Raw genomic sequence first — 18070 nt, 5'->3', positions numbered from 1 at the left:
ATACAGAGCTGCTGCTACTGCATCTCAGACAGAGCTGCTGCTACTGCATCTCATACCTACTGCATCTCAGACAGAGCTGCTGCTACTGCAACTCAGACAGAGCTGCTGCTACTGCATCTCATACCTACTGCATCTCAGACAGAGCTGCTGCTACTGCATATCATACCTACTGCATCTCAGACAGAGCTGCTGCTACTGCATCTCATACCTACTGCATCTCAGACAGAGCTGCTGCTACTGCATCTCATACCTACTGCATCTCAGACAGAGCTGCTGCTACTGCATCTCATACCTACTGCATCTCAGACAGAGCTGCTGCTACTGCATCTCAGACAGAGCTGCTGCTACTGCATCTCATACCTACTGCATCTCAGACAGAGCTGCTGCTACTGCATCTCATACCTACTGCATCTCAGACAGAGCTGCTGCTACTGCATCTCATACCTACTGCATCTCAGACAGAGCTGCTGCTACTGCATCTCATACCTACTGCATCTCAGACAGAGCTGCTGCTACTGCATCTCATACCTACTGCATCTCAGACAGAGCTGCTGCTACTGCATCTCATACCTACTGCATCTCAGACAGAGCTGCTGCTACTGCATCTCATACCTACTGCATCTCAGACAGAGCTGCTGCTACTGCATCTCATACCTACTGCATCTCAGACAGAGCTGCTGCTACTGCATCTCATACCTACTGCATCTCAGACAGAGCTGCTGCTACTGCATCTCATACCTACTGCATCTCAGACAGAGCTGCTGCTACTGCATCTCATACCTACTGCATCTCAGACAGAGCTGCTGCTACTGCATCTCATACCTACTGCATCTCAGACAGAGCTGCTGCTACTGCATCTCATACCTACTGCATCTCAGACAGAGCTGCTGCTACTGCATCTCATACCTACTGCATCTCAGACAGAGCTGCTGCTACTGCATCTCATACCTACTGCATCTCAGACAGAGCTGCTGCTACTGCATCTCATACCTACTGCATCTCAGACAGAGCTGCTGCTACTGCATCTCATACCTACAGCATCTAGAACAGAGCTGCTGCTACTGCATCTAGAACAGAGCTGCTGCTACTGCATCTCAGACAGAGCTGCTGCTACTGCATCTCATACCTACTGCATCTCAGACAGAGCTGCTGCTACTGCATCTTATACAGAGCTGCTGCTACTGCATCTCAGACAGAGCTGCTGCTACTGCATCTCATACCTACTGCATCTCAGACAGAGCTGCTGCTACTGCAACTCAGACAGAGCTGCTGCTACTGCATCTCATACCTACTGCATCTCAGACAGAGCTGCTGCTACTGCATCTCATACCTACTGCATCTCAGACAGAGCTGCTGCTACTGCATCTCATACCTACTGCATCTCAGACAGAGCTGCTGCTACTGCATCTCATACCTACTGCATCTCAGACAGAGCTGCTGCTACTGCATCTCATACCTACTGCATCTCAGACAGAGCTGCTGCTACTGCATCTCATACCTACTGCATCTCAGACAGAGCTGCTGCTACTGCATCTCATACCTACTGCATCTCAGACAGAGCTGCTGCTACTGCATCTCATACAAACTGCATCTCAGACAGAGCTGCTGCTACTGCATCTCATACCTACTGCATCTCAGACAGAGCTGCTGCTACTGCATCTCATACCTACTGCATCTCAGACAGAGCTGCTGCTACTGCATCTCATACCTACTGCATCTCAGACAGAGCTGCTGCTACTGCATCTCATACCTACTGCATCTCAGACAGAGCTGCTGCTACTGCATCTCATACCTACTGCATCTCAGACAGAGCTGCTGCTACTGCATCTCATACCTACTGCATCTCAGACAGAGCTGCTGCTACTGCATCTCATACCTACTGCATCTCAGACAGAGCTGCTGCTACTGCATCTCATACCTACAGCATCTAGAACAGAGCTGCTGCTACTGCATCTAGAACAGAGCTGCTGCTACTGCATCTCAGACAGAGCTGCTGCTACTGCATCTCATACCTACTGCATCTCAGACAGAGCTGCTGCTACTGCATCTTATACAGAGCTGCTGCTACTGCATCTCAGACAGAGCTGCTGCTACTGCATCTCATACCTACTGCATCTCAGACAGAGCTGCTGCTACTGCATCTCATACCTACTGCATCTCAGACAGAGCTGCTGCTACTGCATCTCATACCTACAGCATCTAGAACAGAGCTGCTGCTACTGCATCTAGAACAGAGCTGCTGCTACTGCATCTCAGACAGAGCTGCTGCTACTGCATCTCATACCTACTGCATCTCAGACAGAGCTGCTGCTACTGCATCTTATACAGAGCTGCTGCTACTGCATCTCAGACAGAGCTGCTGCTACTGCATCTCATACCTACTGCATCTCAGACAGAGCTGCTGCTACTGCAACTCAGACAGAGCTGCTGCTACTGCATCTCATACCTACTGCATCTCAGACAGAGCTGCTGCTACTGCATCTCATACCTACTGCATCTCAGACAGAGCTGCTGCTACTGCATCTCATACCTACTGCATCTCAGACAGAGCTGCTGCTACTGCATCTCATACCTACTGCATCTCAGACAGAGCTGCTGCTACTGCATCTCAGACAGAGCTGCTGCTACTGCATCTCAGACAGAGCTGCTGCTACTGCATCTCATACCTACTGCATCTCAGACAGAGCTGCTGCTACTGCATCTCAGACAGAGCTGCTGCTACTGCATCTCATACCTACTGCATCTCAGACAGAGCTGCTGCTACTGCATCTCAGACAGAGCTGCTGCTACTGCATCTCAGACAGAGCTGCTGCTACTGCATCTCAGACACTGCATTTGTAACAGCAAAGGCAGGCGTCAACACGTCACACACCACTTTGCGATGAGCTGGAGGCAGTATGAAAAGGTATACTTGTTTGAAACCTGAACGTTTTACTACATATTATGAGTCATGTCCCCTCGCTTCATCTAGACAAAATCAGACCATATCCTCGGAGGCAATTATTTATCTCAACTTTCTTTCATTGTCCAGTAGCCAAAGGCACTATCCTAGTCATGTTATCAACCCATAGTAGGTGTTACATAAGCTAGTGATTTTTGCGATTTGTTACTCGTTTTGTTGGCTGAGGAAAAATAAATGTGGACGGTTATTGGAACATCCTCACAGTCCTCACCAGAATTCGGTAAGAAAGACCGCACATCGTTGCATCCTGGACATGTTCTGTTAAGACCAGAATGTAAATGTGATTCCTGTCATTCTGAGCGCCGTGGAGGGACAGCAGGCTATGCACCCAATGCGGTAAATTAAAATGCCGCCGGTGAAAATGTCCAGCGTCACATTTTCCTAACGGAAACCCTGATGTGTGTGTGGTGTGTGTCCCTGACAGTATCAACATAATGTACTGATTTATCTGTACCACACACACACACACCACACCACACCACACCACACCACACACACACCACAACACGCATACACCACAACACCACATTTCAAATTCCTTCTATTAAAACCAAACGGCCACAATTCTCTTGTTTTTTAATTTATGGATAGCCAGGGGCAAACTCCAACACAACAGACATAATTCACAAACAAAGCATTTGTGTTTAGTGAGTCTGCCAGATCAGAGGCAGTAGGGATGACCAGGGATGTTCTCTGTTTAGTGAGTCCTCCAGATCAGAGGCAGTAGGGATGACCAGGGATGTTCTCTGTTTAGTGAGTCCTCCAGATCAGAGGCAGTAGGGATGACCAGGGATGTTCTCTGTTTAGTGAGTCCTCCAGATCAGAGGCAGTAGAGATGACCAGGGATGTTCTCTGTTTAGTGAGTCCTCCAGATCAGAGGCAGTAGGGATGACCAGGGATGTTCTCTGTTTAGTGAGTCCTCCAGATCAGAGGCAGTAGAGATGACCAGGGATGTTCTCTGTTTAGTGAGTCCTCCAGATCAGAGGCAGTAGGGAGGACCAGGGATGTTCTCTGTTTAGTGCGTGAATTGGACCATTTTCCTGTCCAGCTAACCATTCAAAATGTAATGAGTACTTTTAGGTGTCAGGGAAAATGTATGATGTAAAAAGTACATTGTTTTATTTAGGAATTTAGTAAAGCAAAAGTACAGATAGGTCATTTTTGGGAGGCTAAGTAGTACTTTAAAGTATTTAAAGTATTTTTACTTAAGTACTTTACACCACTGGCAACTGGTTGAAATTGCTAAGTTTCTCACAGAAACAATAAAGCTTGAAGGTAATTGGACATCATAAAACACTAGGTCTGTAATATTCCTCTCTTCTGCCAGACTGGGCTCTGCTTTTTTCTGAAATCAATCTGTATAACAATCTCTCTCTCTCCCCTCACTCTCCCCTCTCTCTCTCCCTCTCTCTCCTTCTCCGCTCTCCAGTTCTACCTCCTCCTCCACCACCTCCCTGGCCAGTAACTCTCCCAAGACGTGCTCTTGTGATTGGTCCGTTCCCCAGTCCACCAGGCTGAAGTACAGACAACAGTTTAACGGTCTGGACAAGCTGATGAGTGGATACCTCTCTGGTGGGTTACAACTACCTGTCTCTTCTCTCTCTCTCGCTCTTCTCTCTCTCCTTTCGTTCTCTCTCTTCTCTCGCTCTTCTCTCTCTCCTTTCGTTCTCTCTCTTCTCTCGCTCTTCTCTCTCTCTCCTTTCGCTCTCTCTTCTCTCGCTCTTCTCTCTCTCTCTCTCTCTCTCTCTCTCTCTCTCTCTCTCTCTCTCTCTCTCTCTCCTTTCGCTCTCTCTCTCTCTCTCTCTCTCTCTCTCTCTCCTTTCGCTCTCTCTCTCTCTCTCTCTCTCTCTCTCTCTCTCTCTCCTTTCGCTCTCTCTTCTCTCGCTCTTCTCTCTCTCTCCTTTCGCTCTCTCTTCTCTCGCTCTCCTTTCGCTCTCTTCTCTCGCTCTCCTTTCTCTCTCCTTTCTCTCGCTCTTCTCTCTCGCTCTTCTCTCTCTCTTCCCTCACTCTCCTTTCGCTCTCTCTTCTCTCTCTCTCTCTCTCTCTCTCTCTCTCTCGTTTCTCTCTCTCTTTTATCTTCTCTCTTTATATTCTCTCTCTTCTCTCTACTCTCTCGTTTCTCTCTCGTCTCTCTCTCTCCTTTCTCTCTTCTCTTCCCCCTTCTCTCTCTCTCTCCTCTTCCCCCTTCTCTCTCTCTCCTTTCGCTCTCTCTCTCTCTCTCTCTCTCTCTCTCTCTCTCTCTCTCTCATTTCTCTCACTCTTTTATCTTCTCTCTCTTTATATTCTCTCTCCTCTCTCTCTCCTCTCCTCTCTACTCTCTCGTTTCTCTCTCGTCTCTCTCTCTCCTCTCTTTATCTTCTCTCGTCTCTCTCTCTCCTCTCTTTCTCTTCTCTCTCCAACCCGATGAGTGAATACTTCTCTGGTGGTTACAACTAATGTTCCTGACCCATCGACCGTACACAACCACCTATCCTGATGTAGAGAGGAACGTGTTTATTAACTTGTCTTCCCAGAGATGCTGAATGTCCTCTCTACATCAGTTGACTGATGGTTGGAGAACGAGGCAGAGCTTCCTTCTCTTTGTACTTACCTGACCGTTCTTGGCCCTGTTGGTTGTACACTGAACAAAAAAAAATGCAACATGCAACAATTTCAAAGATTTTACTGAGTTACAGTTCATATAAGGAAATCAGTCCATTTAAATTAATTCATTAGGCCCTAATCTATGGATTTCACATGACTGGGAATAGATATATTTAAAAAAAAAAAGGTAGAGGTGTGGATCAACCACACTGGCCCCCACATACGTGTGTTCTATTTCAGAGAACCAGTCAGTATCTGGTGTGACCACCATTTGCCTCCCGCAGCGCGAAACATCTCCTTCACATAGAGTTGATCAGGCTGTTGATTGTGTCCTGTGGAATGTTGTCCCACTCCTCTTCAATGGCTGTGCGAAGTTACTGGATATTGGCGGGAACTGGAACACACTGTCGTGCACATCGATCCAGAGCATCCCAAACATGCTCAATGGGTGACATGTCTGGTGATTTATAGAAGAACTGGGACATTTTTAGCTTCCTGGAATTGTGTCCAGATCCTTGCGACATGGGGCCGTGCTGAAACACGAGGTGATGGCGGTGGATGAACGGATCTCGATAAAATGCAATTGTGTTCGTTGTCTGTAGCTTATTCTTGCCCCACCGCCACCAACGTTGACATCAGCAAACTGCTTTTACAACAATCAACATCCTGATCAACTCTTTGTGAATAAGAATCTCTGGAGAGACCTAAAAATAGCTGTGCAACAACTCTCCACATCCAACCTGACAGAGCTTGAGAGGATCTGCAGAGAAGAATGGGAGAAACTCTCCAAATACAGGTGTGCCAAGCTTGTAGCGTTACACCCAAGAAGACTCGATGCTGTAATCGCTGCCAAAGGTGCTTCAACAAAGTACTGAGTAAAGGGTCTGAATACTAATGTAAATGTGGTATTTCAGTTTTTTTATATTTTTTTTAATTAACATTTCTAAAAACCTGTTTTCACGTTGTCATTATGGGGTATTTTTGTGTCATTATGGGGTATTGTGTGTAGATTGATGATGAAAAAAAAACAATTTAATCAATTTTAGAATAAGGCTGTAATTTAACAAAATGAGGAAAAAGTCAAAGGGGTCTGAATACTTTCCAAAGGCGCTGTATTCATATCTGTATTCCCAGATACAGTCATTAGATTAGGTCCTAAGGAATTTATTTCAATTGACTGATTTCCTTCTATGAACTGCAACTCTGTAAAATCTTTTAAATTGTTGTTTATATTTTTGTTCAGTATATTTAGCAAAAACATTTTATGATGTTGAACTTCTTTAGACCTCAGAACCTCTGGACCGCCCGGCATCAATGTACCCATGTTTTTAAACGTTTTCCAGGTCTCTAGCTCAAACAATATGGCCGCTCTGAGCCAATCAGCTTGCGTGAATGCTTTTTCCTGTCCAACAGCACCACCATGTGGCCAAACTGAACCTTACTTTACGGGTTAGCTAGACTCGTATCCCTGAGCATGTGTGCCAAATTTCATCACTCTGAGTCAAACACATCAAGAGATATATAAACGTGCCAGTTGTAGCGCCATCGTGTGGTCGATCTGAAAATTGCGAGTCTCGACAGTGTTTGGATACAAAATAATATCCGTGACTGATTTATATGCATTTATTTGCATGTAAAAATGTTGACACGCAATCTAAGTAGGGTCCGTCTAAACATCTCAGCGTAGGTAGACAAAGATGTCATATCTTCAAACTTTTTCTGTAACTTGTTTGGGAAGTGGTCAAAAGTGAAGTTTTATAAATAGTTTTTAGGGAAGTGTTGTTGATGCGGGTTACTTCAACAGCTGTAACATTTGATCGTTACCAGATAGTACTTTTGATAGGCTACTATATCAACCATATTACTGTGATAGGCTGCTATATCAACCATATTACTGTGATAGGCTACTATATCAACCATATTACTGTGATAGGCTGCTATATCAACCATATTACTGTGATAGGCTGCTATATCACTCATATTACTGTGATAGGCTGCTATATCACCCATATTACTGTGATAGGCTGCTATATCACCCATATTACTGTGATAGACTGCTATATCACCCATATTACTGTGATAGGCTGCTATATCACCCATATTACTGTGATAGGCTGCTATATCACCCATATTACTGTGATAGGCCGCTATATCAACCATATTACTGTGATAGGCCGCTATATCACCCATATTACTTTGATAGGCCGCTATATCACCCATATTACTGTGATAGGCTGCTATATCACCCATATTACTGTGATAGGCCGCTATATCAACCATATTACTGTGATAGGCCGCTATATCACCCATATTACTTTGATAGGCCGCTATATCACCCATATTACTGTGATAGGCTGCTATATCACCCATATTACTGTGATAGGCTGCTATATCAACCATATTACTGTGATAGGCCGCTATATCACCCACATTACTGTGATAGGCCGCTATATCACCCATATTACTGTGATAGGCCGCTATATCAACCATATTACTGTGATAGGCCGCTATATCAACCATATTACTGTGATAGGCCGCTATATCAACCATATTACTGTGATAGGCTGCTATATCACCCATATTACTCTGATAGGCTGCTATATCACCCATATTACTGTGATAGGCTACTATATCAACCATATTACTGTGATAGGCTGCTATATCACCCATATTACTCTGATAGGCTGCTATATCACCCATATTACTGTGATAGGCTGCTATATCACCCATATTACTCTGATAGGCTGCTATATCACCCATATTACTCTGATAGGCTGCTATATCACCCATATTACTTTGATAGGCTACTATATCACCCATATTACTGTGATAGGCTGCTATATCACCCATATTACTCTGATAGGCTGCTATATCACCCATATTACTGTGATAGGCTGCTATATCACCCATATTACTGTGATAGGCTGCTATATCAACCATATTACTGTGATAGGCTGCTATATCACCCATATTAATGTGATAGGCTGCTATATCACCCATATTACTGTGCTAGGCTGCTATATCACCCATATTACTCTGATAGGCTGCTATATCACCCATATTACTGTGATAGGCTGCTATATCAACCATATTACTGTGATAGGCTGCTATATCACCCATATTACTGTGATAGGCTGCTATATCACCCATATTACTGTGATAGGCTGCTATATCAACCATATTACTGTGATAGGCTGCTATATCACCCATATTACTGTGATAGGCTGCTATATCAACCATATTACTGTGATAGGCTGCTATATCACCCATATTACTGTGATAGGCTGCTATATCAACCATATTACTGTGATAGGCTGCTATATCACCCATATTACTGTGATAGGCTGCTATATCAACCATATTACTGTGATAGGCTGCTATATCACCCATATTACTGTGATAGGCTGCTATATCACCCATATTACTGTGATAGGCTGCTATATCACCCATATTACTGTGATAGGCTGCTATATCACCCATATTACTGTGATAGGCTGCTATATCAACCATATTAATGTGATAGGCTGCTATATCACCCATATTACTGTGATAGGCTGCTATATCACCCATATTACTGTGATAGGCTGCTATATCACCCATATTACTGTGATAGGCTGCTATACCAGAGCTAGTGCAAACCAGAGCTAGCTACACCCAGGACTAGAGCTAGTGCAGACCAGAGCTAGACCAGAGCTAGCTACACCCAGGACCAGAGCTAGTGCAGATCAGAGCTTTAGTTGTGTGATCTTGGTCAGTAGTTGTGGTGGTCAGTAGTTGTGGTGGTCAGTAGTTGTGGTGGTCAGTAGTTGTGGTGGTCAGTAGTTGAGGTGGTCAGTAGTTGTGTGGGTCAGTAGTTGTGTGGGTCAGTAGTTGTGGTGGTCAGTAGTTGTGTGGGTCAGTAGTTGTGTGGGTCAGTAGTTGTGGTGGTCAGTAGTTGTGTGGGTCAGTAGTTGTGTTTTTGTGGTCAGGAGTTGTGTTTTTGTGGTCAGGAGTTGTGTTGTCAGTAGCTGTGGTCAGTAGTTGTGTTTTTGTGGTCAGTAGTTGTGGTGGTCAGTAGTTGTGGTGGTCAGTAGTTGTGGTGGTCAGTAGTTGAGGTGGTCAGTAGTTGTGTGGGTCAGTAGTTGTGTGGGTCAGTAGTTGTGGTGGTCAGTAGTTGTGTGGGTCAGTAGTTGTGTGGGTCAGTAGTTGTGTGGGTCAGTAGTTCTGTGGGTCAGGAGTTGTGTTTTTGTGGTCAGGAGTTGTGTTGTCAGTAGCTGTGGTCAGTAGTTGTGTTTTTGTGGTCAGGAGTTGTGTTGTCAGTAGCTGTGGTCAGTGGTTGTGTGGTTCTGGTTCAGTAGTTTTCTTTTCAGTAATTGTGTGTTTGTGGTCAGTAGTTGTGTCCTTGTTTCTGGTTCAGATCAGGTCTGTGTCCTTGTTTCTGATTCAGGTCTGTGTCCTTGTTTCTGGTTCAGATCAGGTCTGTGTCCTTGTTTCTGGTTCAGATCAGGTCTGTGTCCTTGTTTCTGGTTCAGATCAGGTCTGTGTCCTTGTTTCTGGTTCAGGTCTGTGTCCTTGTTTCTGGTTCAGGTCTGTGTCCTTGTTTCTGGTTCAGGTCTGTGTCCTTGTTTCTGGTTCAGGTCTGTGTCCTTGTTTCTGGTTCAGAGCTGTGTCCTTGTTTCTGGTTCAGGTCTGTGTCCTTGTTTCTGGTTCAGGTCTGTGTCTTTGTTTCTATATCAGGTCTGTGTCCTTGTTTCTGGTTCAGATCAGGTCTGTGTCCTTGTTTCTGGTTCAGGTCTGTGTCCTTGTTTCTGGTTCAGGTCTGTGTCCTTGTTTCTGGTTCAGAGCTGTGTCCTTGTTTCTGGTTCAGGTCTGTGTCCTTGTTTCTATATCAGGTCTGTGTCCTTGTTTCTGGTTCAGATCAGGTCTGTGTCCTTGTTTCTGGTTCAGGTCTGTGTCCTTGTTTCTGGTTCAGGTCTGTGTCCTTGTTTCTGGTTCAGGTCTGTGTCCTTGTTTCTGGTTCAGGTCTGTGTCCTTGTTTCTGGTTCAGGTCTGTGTCCTTGTTTCTGGTTCAGATCAGGTCTGTGTCCTTGTGTCTGGTTCAGGTCTGTGTCCTTGTTTCTGGTTCAGGTCTGTGTCCTTGTTTCTGGTTCAGTTCAGGTTTGTGTCCTTGTTTCTGGTTCAGATCAGGTCTGTGTCCTTGTGTCTGGTTCAGGTCTGTGTCCTTGTTTCTGGTTCAGGTCTGTGTCCTTGTTTCTGGTTCAGATCTGTGTCCTTGTTTCTGGTTCAGGTCTGTTTCCTTGTTTCTGGTTCAGGTCTGTGTCCTTGTTTCTGGTTCAGATCAGGTCTGTGTCCTTGTTTCTGGTTCAGATCAGGTCTGTGTCCTTGTTTCTGGATCAGGTCTGTGTCCTTGTTTCTGGTTCAGATCAGGTCTGTGTCCTTGTGTCTGGTTCAGGTCTGTGTCCTTGTTTCTGGTTCAGGTCTGTGTCCTTGTTTCTGGTTCAGATCAGGTCTGTGTCCTTGTTTCTGGTTCAGGTCATGTCTTTGTCCTTGGTTCAGGTCAGGTCTGTGTCCTTGTTTCTGGTTCAGGTCTGTGTCCTTGTTTCTGGTTCAGGTCTGTGTCCTTGTTTCTGGTTCAGGTCTGTGTCCTCGTTTATGGTTCAGATCAGGTCTGTGTCCTTGTTTCTGGTTCAGATCAGGTCTGTGTTCTTGTTTTTGGTTCAGATCAGGTCTGTGTCCTCGTTTCTGGTTCAGATCAGGTCTGTGTCCTTGTTTCTGGTTCAGATCAGGTCTTTGTCCTTGTTTCTGGTTCAGGTTTGTGTTCTTGTTTCTGGTTCAGGTCTAGGTCCTTGTTTCTGGTTCAGATCAGGTCTGTATCCTTGTTTCTGGTTCAGGTCTGGGTCCTTGTTTCTGGTTCAGAACAGGTCTGTATCCTTGTTTCTGGTTCAGGTCTAGGTCCTTGTTTCTGGTTCAGGTCTGGGTCCTTGTTTCTGGTTCAGATCAGGTCTGTGTCCTTGTTTCTGGTTCAGGTCTGTGTCCTTGTTTCTGGTTCAGATCTATGTCCTTGTTTCTGGTTCAGGTCTGTGTTCTTGTTTTTGGTTCAGATCAGGTCTGTGTCCTTGTTTCTGGTTCAGATCAGGTCTGTGTCCTTGTTTCTGGTTCAGGTCTGTGTCCTTGTTTCTGGTTCAGGTCTGTGTCCTTGTTTCTGGTTCAGATCAGGTCTGTGTCCTTGTTTCTGGTTCAGGTCTGTGTCCTTGTTTCTGGTTCAGGTCTGTTTCCTTGTTTCTGGTTCAGGTCTGTGTCCTTGTTTCTGGTTCAGATCAGGTCTGTGTCCTTGTTTCTGGTTCAGATCAGGTCTGTGTCCTTGTTTCTGGTTCAGATCAGGTCTGTGTCCTTGTTTCTGGTTCAGATCAGGTCTGTATCCTTGTTTCTGGTTCAGGTCTGGGTCCTTGTTTCTGGTTCAGATCAGGTCTGTATCCTTGTTTCTGGTTCAGGTCTAGGTCCTTGTTTCTGGTTCAGGTCTGGGTCCTTGTTTCTGGTTCAGATCAGGTCTGTGTCCTTGTTTCTGGTTCAGGTCTGTGTCCTTGTTTCTGGTTCAGATCTATGTCCTTGTTTCTGGTTCAGGTCTGTGTTCTTGTTTTTGGTTCAGATCAGGTCTGTGTCCTTGTTTCTGGTTCAGATCAGGTCTGTGTCCTTGTTTCTGGTTCAGGTCTGTGTCCTTGTTTCTGGTTCAGGTCTGTGTCCTTGTTTCTGGTTCAGATCAGGTCTGTGTCCTTGTTTCTGGTTCAGGTCTGTGTCCTTGTTTCTGGTTCAGGTCTGTTTCCTTGTTTCTGGTTCAGGTCTGTGTCCTTGTTTCTGGTTCAGGTCTGTGTCCTTGTTTCTGGTTCAGATCAGGTCTGTGTCCTTGTTTCTGGTTCAGATCAGGTCTGTGTCCTTGTTTCTGGTTCAGATCAGGTCTGTGTCCTTGTTTCTGGTTCAGGTCTGTGTTCTTGTTTCTGGTTCAGATCAGGTCTGTGTCCTTGTTTCTGGTTCAGGTCTGTGTCCTTGTTTCTGGTTCAGGTCTGTTTCCTTGTTTCTGGTTCAGGTCTGTGTCCTTGTTTCTGGTTCAGATCAGGTCTGTGTCCTTGTTTCTGGTTCAGATCAGGTCTGTGTCCTTGTTTCTGGTTCAGGTCTGTTTCCTTGTTTCTGGTTCAGGTCTGTGTTCTTGTTTTTGGTTCAGATCAGGTCTGTGTCCTTGTTTCTGGTTCAGATCAGGTCTGTGTCCATGTTTCTGGTTCAGGTCTGTGTCCTCGTTTCTGGTTCAGATCAGGTCTGTGTCCTTGTTTCTGGTTCAGATCATGTCTGTGTCCTTGTTTCTGGTTCAGATCATGTCTGTGTCCTTGTTTCTGGTTCAGATCATGTCTGTGTCCTTGTTTCTGGTTCAGGTCTGTGTCCTTGTTTCTGGTTCAGGTCTGTGTCCTTGTTTCTGGTTCAGGTCTGTGTCCTTGTTTCTGGGTCAGATCAGGTCTGTGTCCTTGTTTCTGGGTCAGATCAGGTCTGTGTCCTTGTTTCTAGATCAGATCAGGTCTATAGGTAGTATCTTCGTTTGTAATAGGTTGTTGTGTTTCTCAGGCCCTCAGGTGAGGAACACCCTGACTGCCTCCAACCTGACCCAGACACAGCTAGCTACCATCTGGTGAGTTTGTGTGTGGCTGTCTGTCTCTGTGTGTATTTATCTTTCTGAATGTGTGTATTTTATTGGTGTGTGTGTGTGCGTGTGTGTGTGCGTGCAGGACCCTGGCTGATGTGGATAAGGACGGTCAGCTGAGAGCCGAGGAGTTTATTCTGGCCATGCACCTGGTAGACATGGTTAAGACAGGACGTCCGCTCCCCCTCACCCTGCCCTCAGACCTGGTACCCCCCTGTCTTAGGTAACACACACACACCCTGCCCTCAAACCTGGTACCCCCCTGTCTTAGGTAACACACACACACCCTGCCCTCAAACCTGGTACCCCCTGTCTTAGGTAACACACACACACACACACACACACACACACACACACACACACACACACACACACACACACATGCTCACACACACACACACACACATGCTCACACTGTCTCTCTGATTGGTGTTTTGAATGAAGTCTATCAGCGTTGTTTCAGGTTTAATACATTTTTCCTCTGGCTTCTGTAGAGATAGCAGGCCAGTAGAGATGTTGAATGGAACTGGGCCCTACCTCTCCACTGGCCTGATAGACGGGACAGAAGAGCTTGAACCTGCACACAAGAACAACAACAACGGTACATAACCCTAACATAACCCTAACATAACCCCAACACAACCCTAACACAACCCTAACATAACCCTAATATAATTCTAACCATAACCCTAACATAACCCTAACATAATTCTAACATAACCCTAACATAATTCTAACCATAACCCTAACATAACCCTAACATAACCCTAACATAATTCTAACATAACCCTAACCCTTAACATAACCCTAACATAACCCTAATATAATTCTAACCATAACCCTAACATAATTCTAACATAACCCTAACATAATTCTAACCATAACCCTAACACAACCCTAACCCAAACATAACCCTAACATAATTCTAACATAACCCTAACCCTTAACATAACCCTAACATAACCCTAATATAATTCTAACCCTAACATAACCCTAACATAACACTAACATAACCCTAACATAGCATAACCCAAACATAACCCTAACATAACCTAACATAACCCTAATATAACATAACCCTAACATAACCTTAACATAATGTTAACCTTAACATAACCCTAACATAGCATAACCCAAACATAACCTTAACATAACCCTAACATAATTCTAACATAACCCTAACATAATTCTAACCATAACCCTAACACAACCCTAACCCAAACATAACCCTAACATAATTCTAACATAACCCTAACCCTTAACATAACCCTAACATAACCCTAATATAATTCTAACCCTAACCCAAACATAACCCAAACATAACCCTAACATAACCTAACATAACCCTAATATAACATATCCCTAACATAACCCTAACATAACCTTAACATAATGTTAACCTTAACATAACCCTAACATAGCATAACCCAAACATAACCTTAACATAACCCTAACCCTAACATAACCCTAACATAGCATAACCCAAACATAACCTTAACATAACCCTAACATAACCTTAACATAATGTTAACCTTAACATAACCCTAACATAGCATAACCCAAACATAACCTTAACATAACCCTAACCCTAACATAACCCTAACATAGCATAACCCAAACATAACCTTAACATAACCCTAACCCTAACATAACCTTAACATAATGTTAACCTTAACATAACCCTAACATAGCATAACCCAAACATAACCTTAACATAGCATAACCCAAACATAACCTTAACATAACCCTAACCCTAACATAACCCAAACATAACCTTAACATAACCCTAACATAACATAACCCTAACATAACATAACCCTAACCCTAACCCTAACATAACCCTAACATAACCCTAACATAACCCTAACATAACCCTAACATAACATAACCCTAACATAACCCTAACATAACATAACCCTAACATAACCCTAACATAACCCTAACATAACCCTAACATAACATAACCCTAACTATATTATGAGGGGTTATAGGTCATTTCAAGAGGAGACAACAGTCTCTCTCACCCCTTCAATGATGCTGACTTTATGTACTCTCTCTCCTTCTGTCTCCCCCCTGATCTCCTCTCCCCCCTCTTTCCCCTCCCTCCTCCATCTCTCCTCTCCCATCCCTCCTACTCTCCTCTCCCTCCTCCTCCCCTCTCCTCACCCCTCCCTCCTCCTCCCCTCTCCCTCCTCCTCCCCTCTCCTCACCCCTCCCTCCTCCTCCCCTCTCCTCACCCCTCCCTCCTCCTCTCCTCTCCCTCCTCCTCCCCTCTCCTCTCCCCTCCCTCCTCCTCCCCTCTCCTCTCCCCTCCCTCCTCGGCCCCTCTCCCCTCCCTCCTCGGCCCCTCTCCCCTCCCTCCTCGGCCCCTCTCCCCTCCCTCCTCGGCCCCTCTCCCCTCCCTCCTCGGCCCCTCTCCCCTCCCTCCTCGGCCCCTCTCCCCTCCCTCCTCCTCCCCTCTCCTCTCCCCTCCCTCCTCGGCTCCTCTCCCCTCCCTCCTCCTCCCCTCTCCTCTCCCCTCCCTCCCTCCTCCGCCCCTCTCCTCTCCCTCCTCGGCCCCTCTCCCCTCCCTGCTCGGCCCCTCTCCCCTCCCTCCTCGGCCCCTCTCCCCTCCCTCCTCGGCCCCTCTCCTCTCCCCTCCCTCCTCGGCTCCTCTCCCCTCCCTCCTCTCCCCTCCTTCCTCGGCTCCTCTCCCCTCCCTCCTCCTCCCCTCTCCTCTCCCCTCCCTCCCTCCTCCGCCCCTCTCCCCTCCCTCCTCCTCCCCTCTCCTCTCCCCTCCCTCCTCGGCCCCTCTCCTCCCCCCTCCCCTCTCCTCCCCTCTCCTCTCCCCTCCCTCCTCCTCCCCTCTCCTCTCCCCCTTCTGTAGTATCGTATGAAGACCGTCTGAAGCAGAACTTTGCGCGAGGCAGCGCTGAGCTGGAGAAACGTCGTCTGGCTCTAGAAGATAAACAGAGGAGGGAGGCGGAGATGAGAGCGAGGGAGGCCAGTGAGGTGCAGGGGATGAGGGAGGTGTGGGAGCAGGAGCAGGAGAACAAGAGACATCTGGAAGAGGAGAGACGGAGAAACATGGAGAGACAACAAGAGAAGGAGAGACAGAGCGAGAGAGAGAGAGAGGAGGTGGGACCAGTGTTCATTTTGTCAACAAAAATAGACTCAAATATTTGTGAAACATATTTGTCAAACACCACATTTCAGTGGCAATTGACAAGACTATAACAGACTGAATAGACCCAGAAAAAAACTAAACTAACTAAACCAAAATTATGTTTCATTTCAGTTGACTAAAACGAGACGAATTGCTCTCTGACTAAAATCTGACCACTAAGTGGACCGGACAAGAGTTTTTGGAGAGATTGCGAGTTTTTCCAGTGATAAACACAATTAATATTAGCATCACAGATGCACAGCGCAGTTCTGTTCAGCAGTGGCAAGGACACTTCACAGCCGGCACACACAGCCTTCATGGCACACAGCCTTCATGGCACACAGCCTTCATGGCACACAGCCTTCATGGCACACACAGCCTTCACACAGCCTTCACACAGCCTTCACACAGCCTTCATGGCACACACAGCCTTCATGGCACACACAGCCTTCATGGCACACACAGCCTTCATGGCACACACAGCCTTCATGGCACACACAGCCTTGATGACACACACAGCCTTGATGACACACACAGCCTTGATGACACACACAGCCTTCATGGCACACACAGCCTTCATGGCACACACAGCCTTCATGACACACACAGCCTTCATGGCACACACAGCCTTCATGGCACACACAGCCTTCATGGCACACACAGCCTTCATGGCACACACAGCCTTCATGGCACACACAGCCTTCACACAGCCTTCACACAGCCTTCACACAGCCTTCATGGCACACACAGCCTTCACACAGCCTTCATGGCACACACAGCCTTCATGGCACACACAGCCTTCACACAGCCTTCACACAGCCTTCATGGCACACACAGCCTTCACACAGCCTTCATGGCACACACAGCCTTCACACAGCCTTCATGGCACACTCAGCCTACATCAGCTGGTGAGCTATGGGGGAGTTAGCGATGAGTTTGGGCAGACCGGCTCTGCCCTCCTAATTATACTCTCTGGCTTCCCCGTAGCTAACCAGTCAACACCAAGCTTTCTAAGTTAGCTACCCTTTGCCCTGTTAATAAACACAAGGTACTTTATGAAATTAAAAACAATAGCAGCATTGAGTTTAATAGTTAAACAACAGTCCAGGTATGTGTTTCTCTCCCTTGAGTCTAGAAGATTAGGACGTCTTTCAATTTGTAGTCTCACTCAAACCTCCCACTTAGCCAGATTCTGTAGTCAACATAGACAAGTCCTCCCATTTCCCTCGGAGAGAGTGGCTCGACAAATTCCAGTTTGAAAGATAGAACCCATAATACGGACTGAACATATTTTTCTGAATTGTGGACTGTGGAGGCCAGGTCATGTGATGCAGTACTCCATCACTCTCCTTCTTGGTCAATTAGCCCTTACACAGTCTGGAGGTCTGTTTTTGGGTGATTGTCCTGTTAAAAAAACAAATCATAGTCCCACTAAGCTCAAACCAGATGGGATGGCGTATCGCTGCAGAATGCTGTGGTAGCCATGCTGGTTAAGTGTGCCTTGAATTCTAAATAAATCACAGACAGTGTCACCACCACCTCCATGCTTCACGGTGGGAACCACACAGGCAGAGATTATCCATGCACCTACTCATTCCTCCTTTCTATTTCTCTCTCTCTCTCTCTCTCTCTCTCTCTCTCTCTCTCTCTCTCTCTCTCTCTCTCTCTCTCTCTCTCTCTCTCTCTCTCTCTCTCTCTCTCTCTCTCTCTCTCTCTC

General features: G+C 46.1%; 1 protein-coding gene across 6 annotated transcripts in view; it reads left to right on the top strand.

Moving 5' to 3' along the window:
• Nucleotides 1-18070, top strand: part of LOC139555922 (intersectin-2-like) — a 129047-nt gene that overhangs the window by 40379 nt on the left and 70598 nt on the right. For all 6 annotated transcript variants that reach the window (XM_071369297.1, XM_071369299.1, XM_071369300.1 and 3 more), the window contains 5 exons: nt 4392-4534; nt 13133-13196; nt 13294-13431; nt 13703-13809; nt 16075-16325. In XM_071369297.1, the coding sequence (XP_071225398.1) occupies nt 4392-4534; nt 13133-13196; nt 13294-13431; nt 13703-13809; nt 16075-16325 (703 nt within the window). The remainder of the gene's footprint in view (nt 1-4391; nt 4535-13132; nt 13197-13293; nt 13432-13702; nt 13810-16074; nt 16326-18070) is intronic.

This window comes from Salvelinus alpinus, chromosome 27, assembly GCF_045679555.1.
Source record: "Salvelinus alpinus chromosome 27, SLU_Salpinus.1, whole genome shotgun sequence".
In the NCBI taxonomy this organism is placed as follows: domain Eukaryota; kingdom Metazoa; phylum Chordata; class Actinopteri; order Salmoniformes; family Salmonidae; genus Salvelinus; species Salvelinus alpinus.
This window is presented reverse-complemented; position numbering and strand designations above follow the sequence as displayed.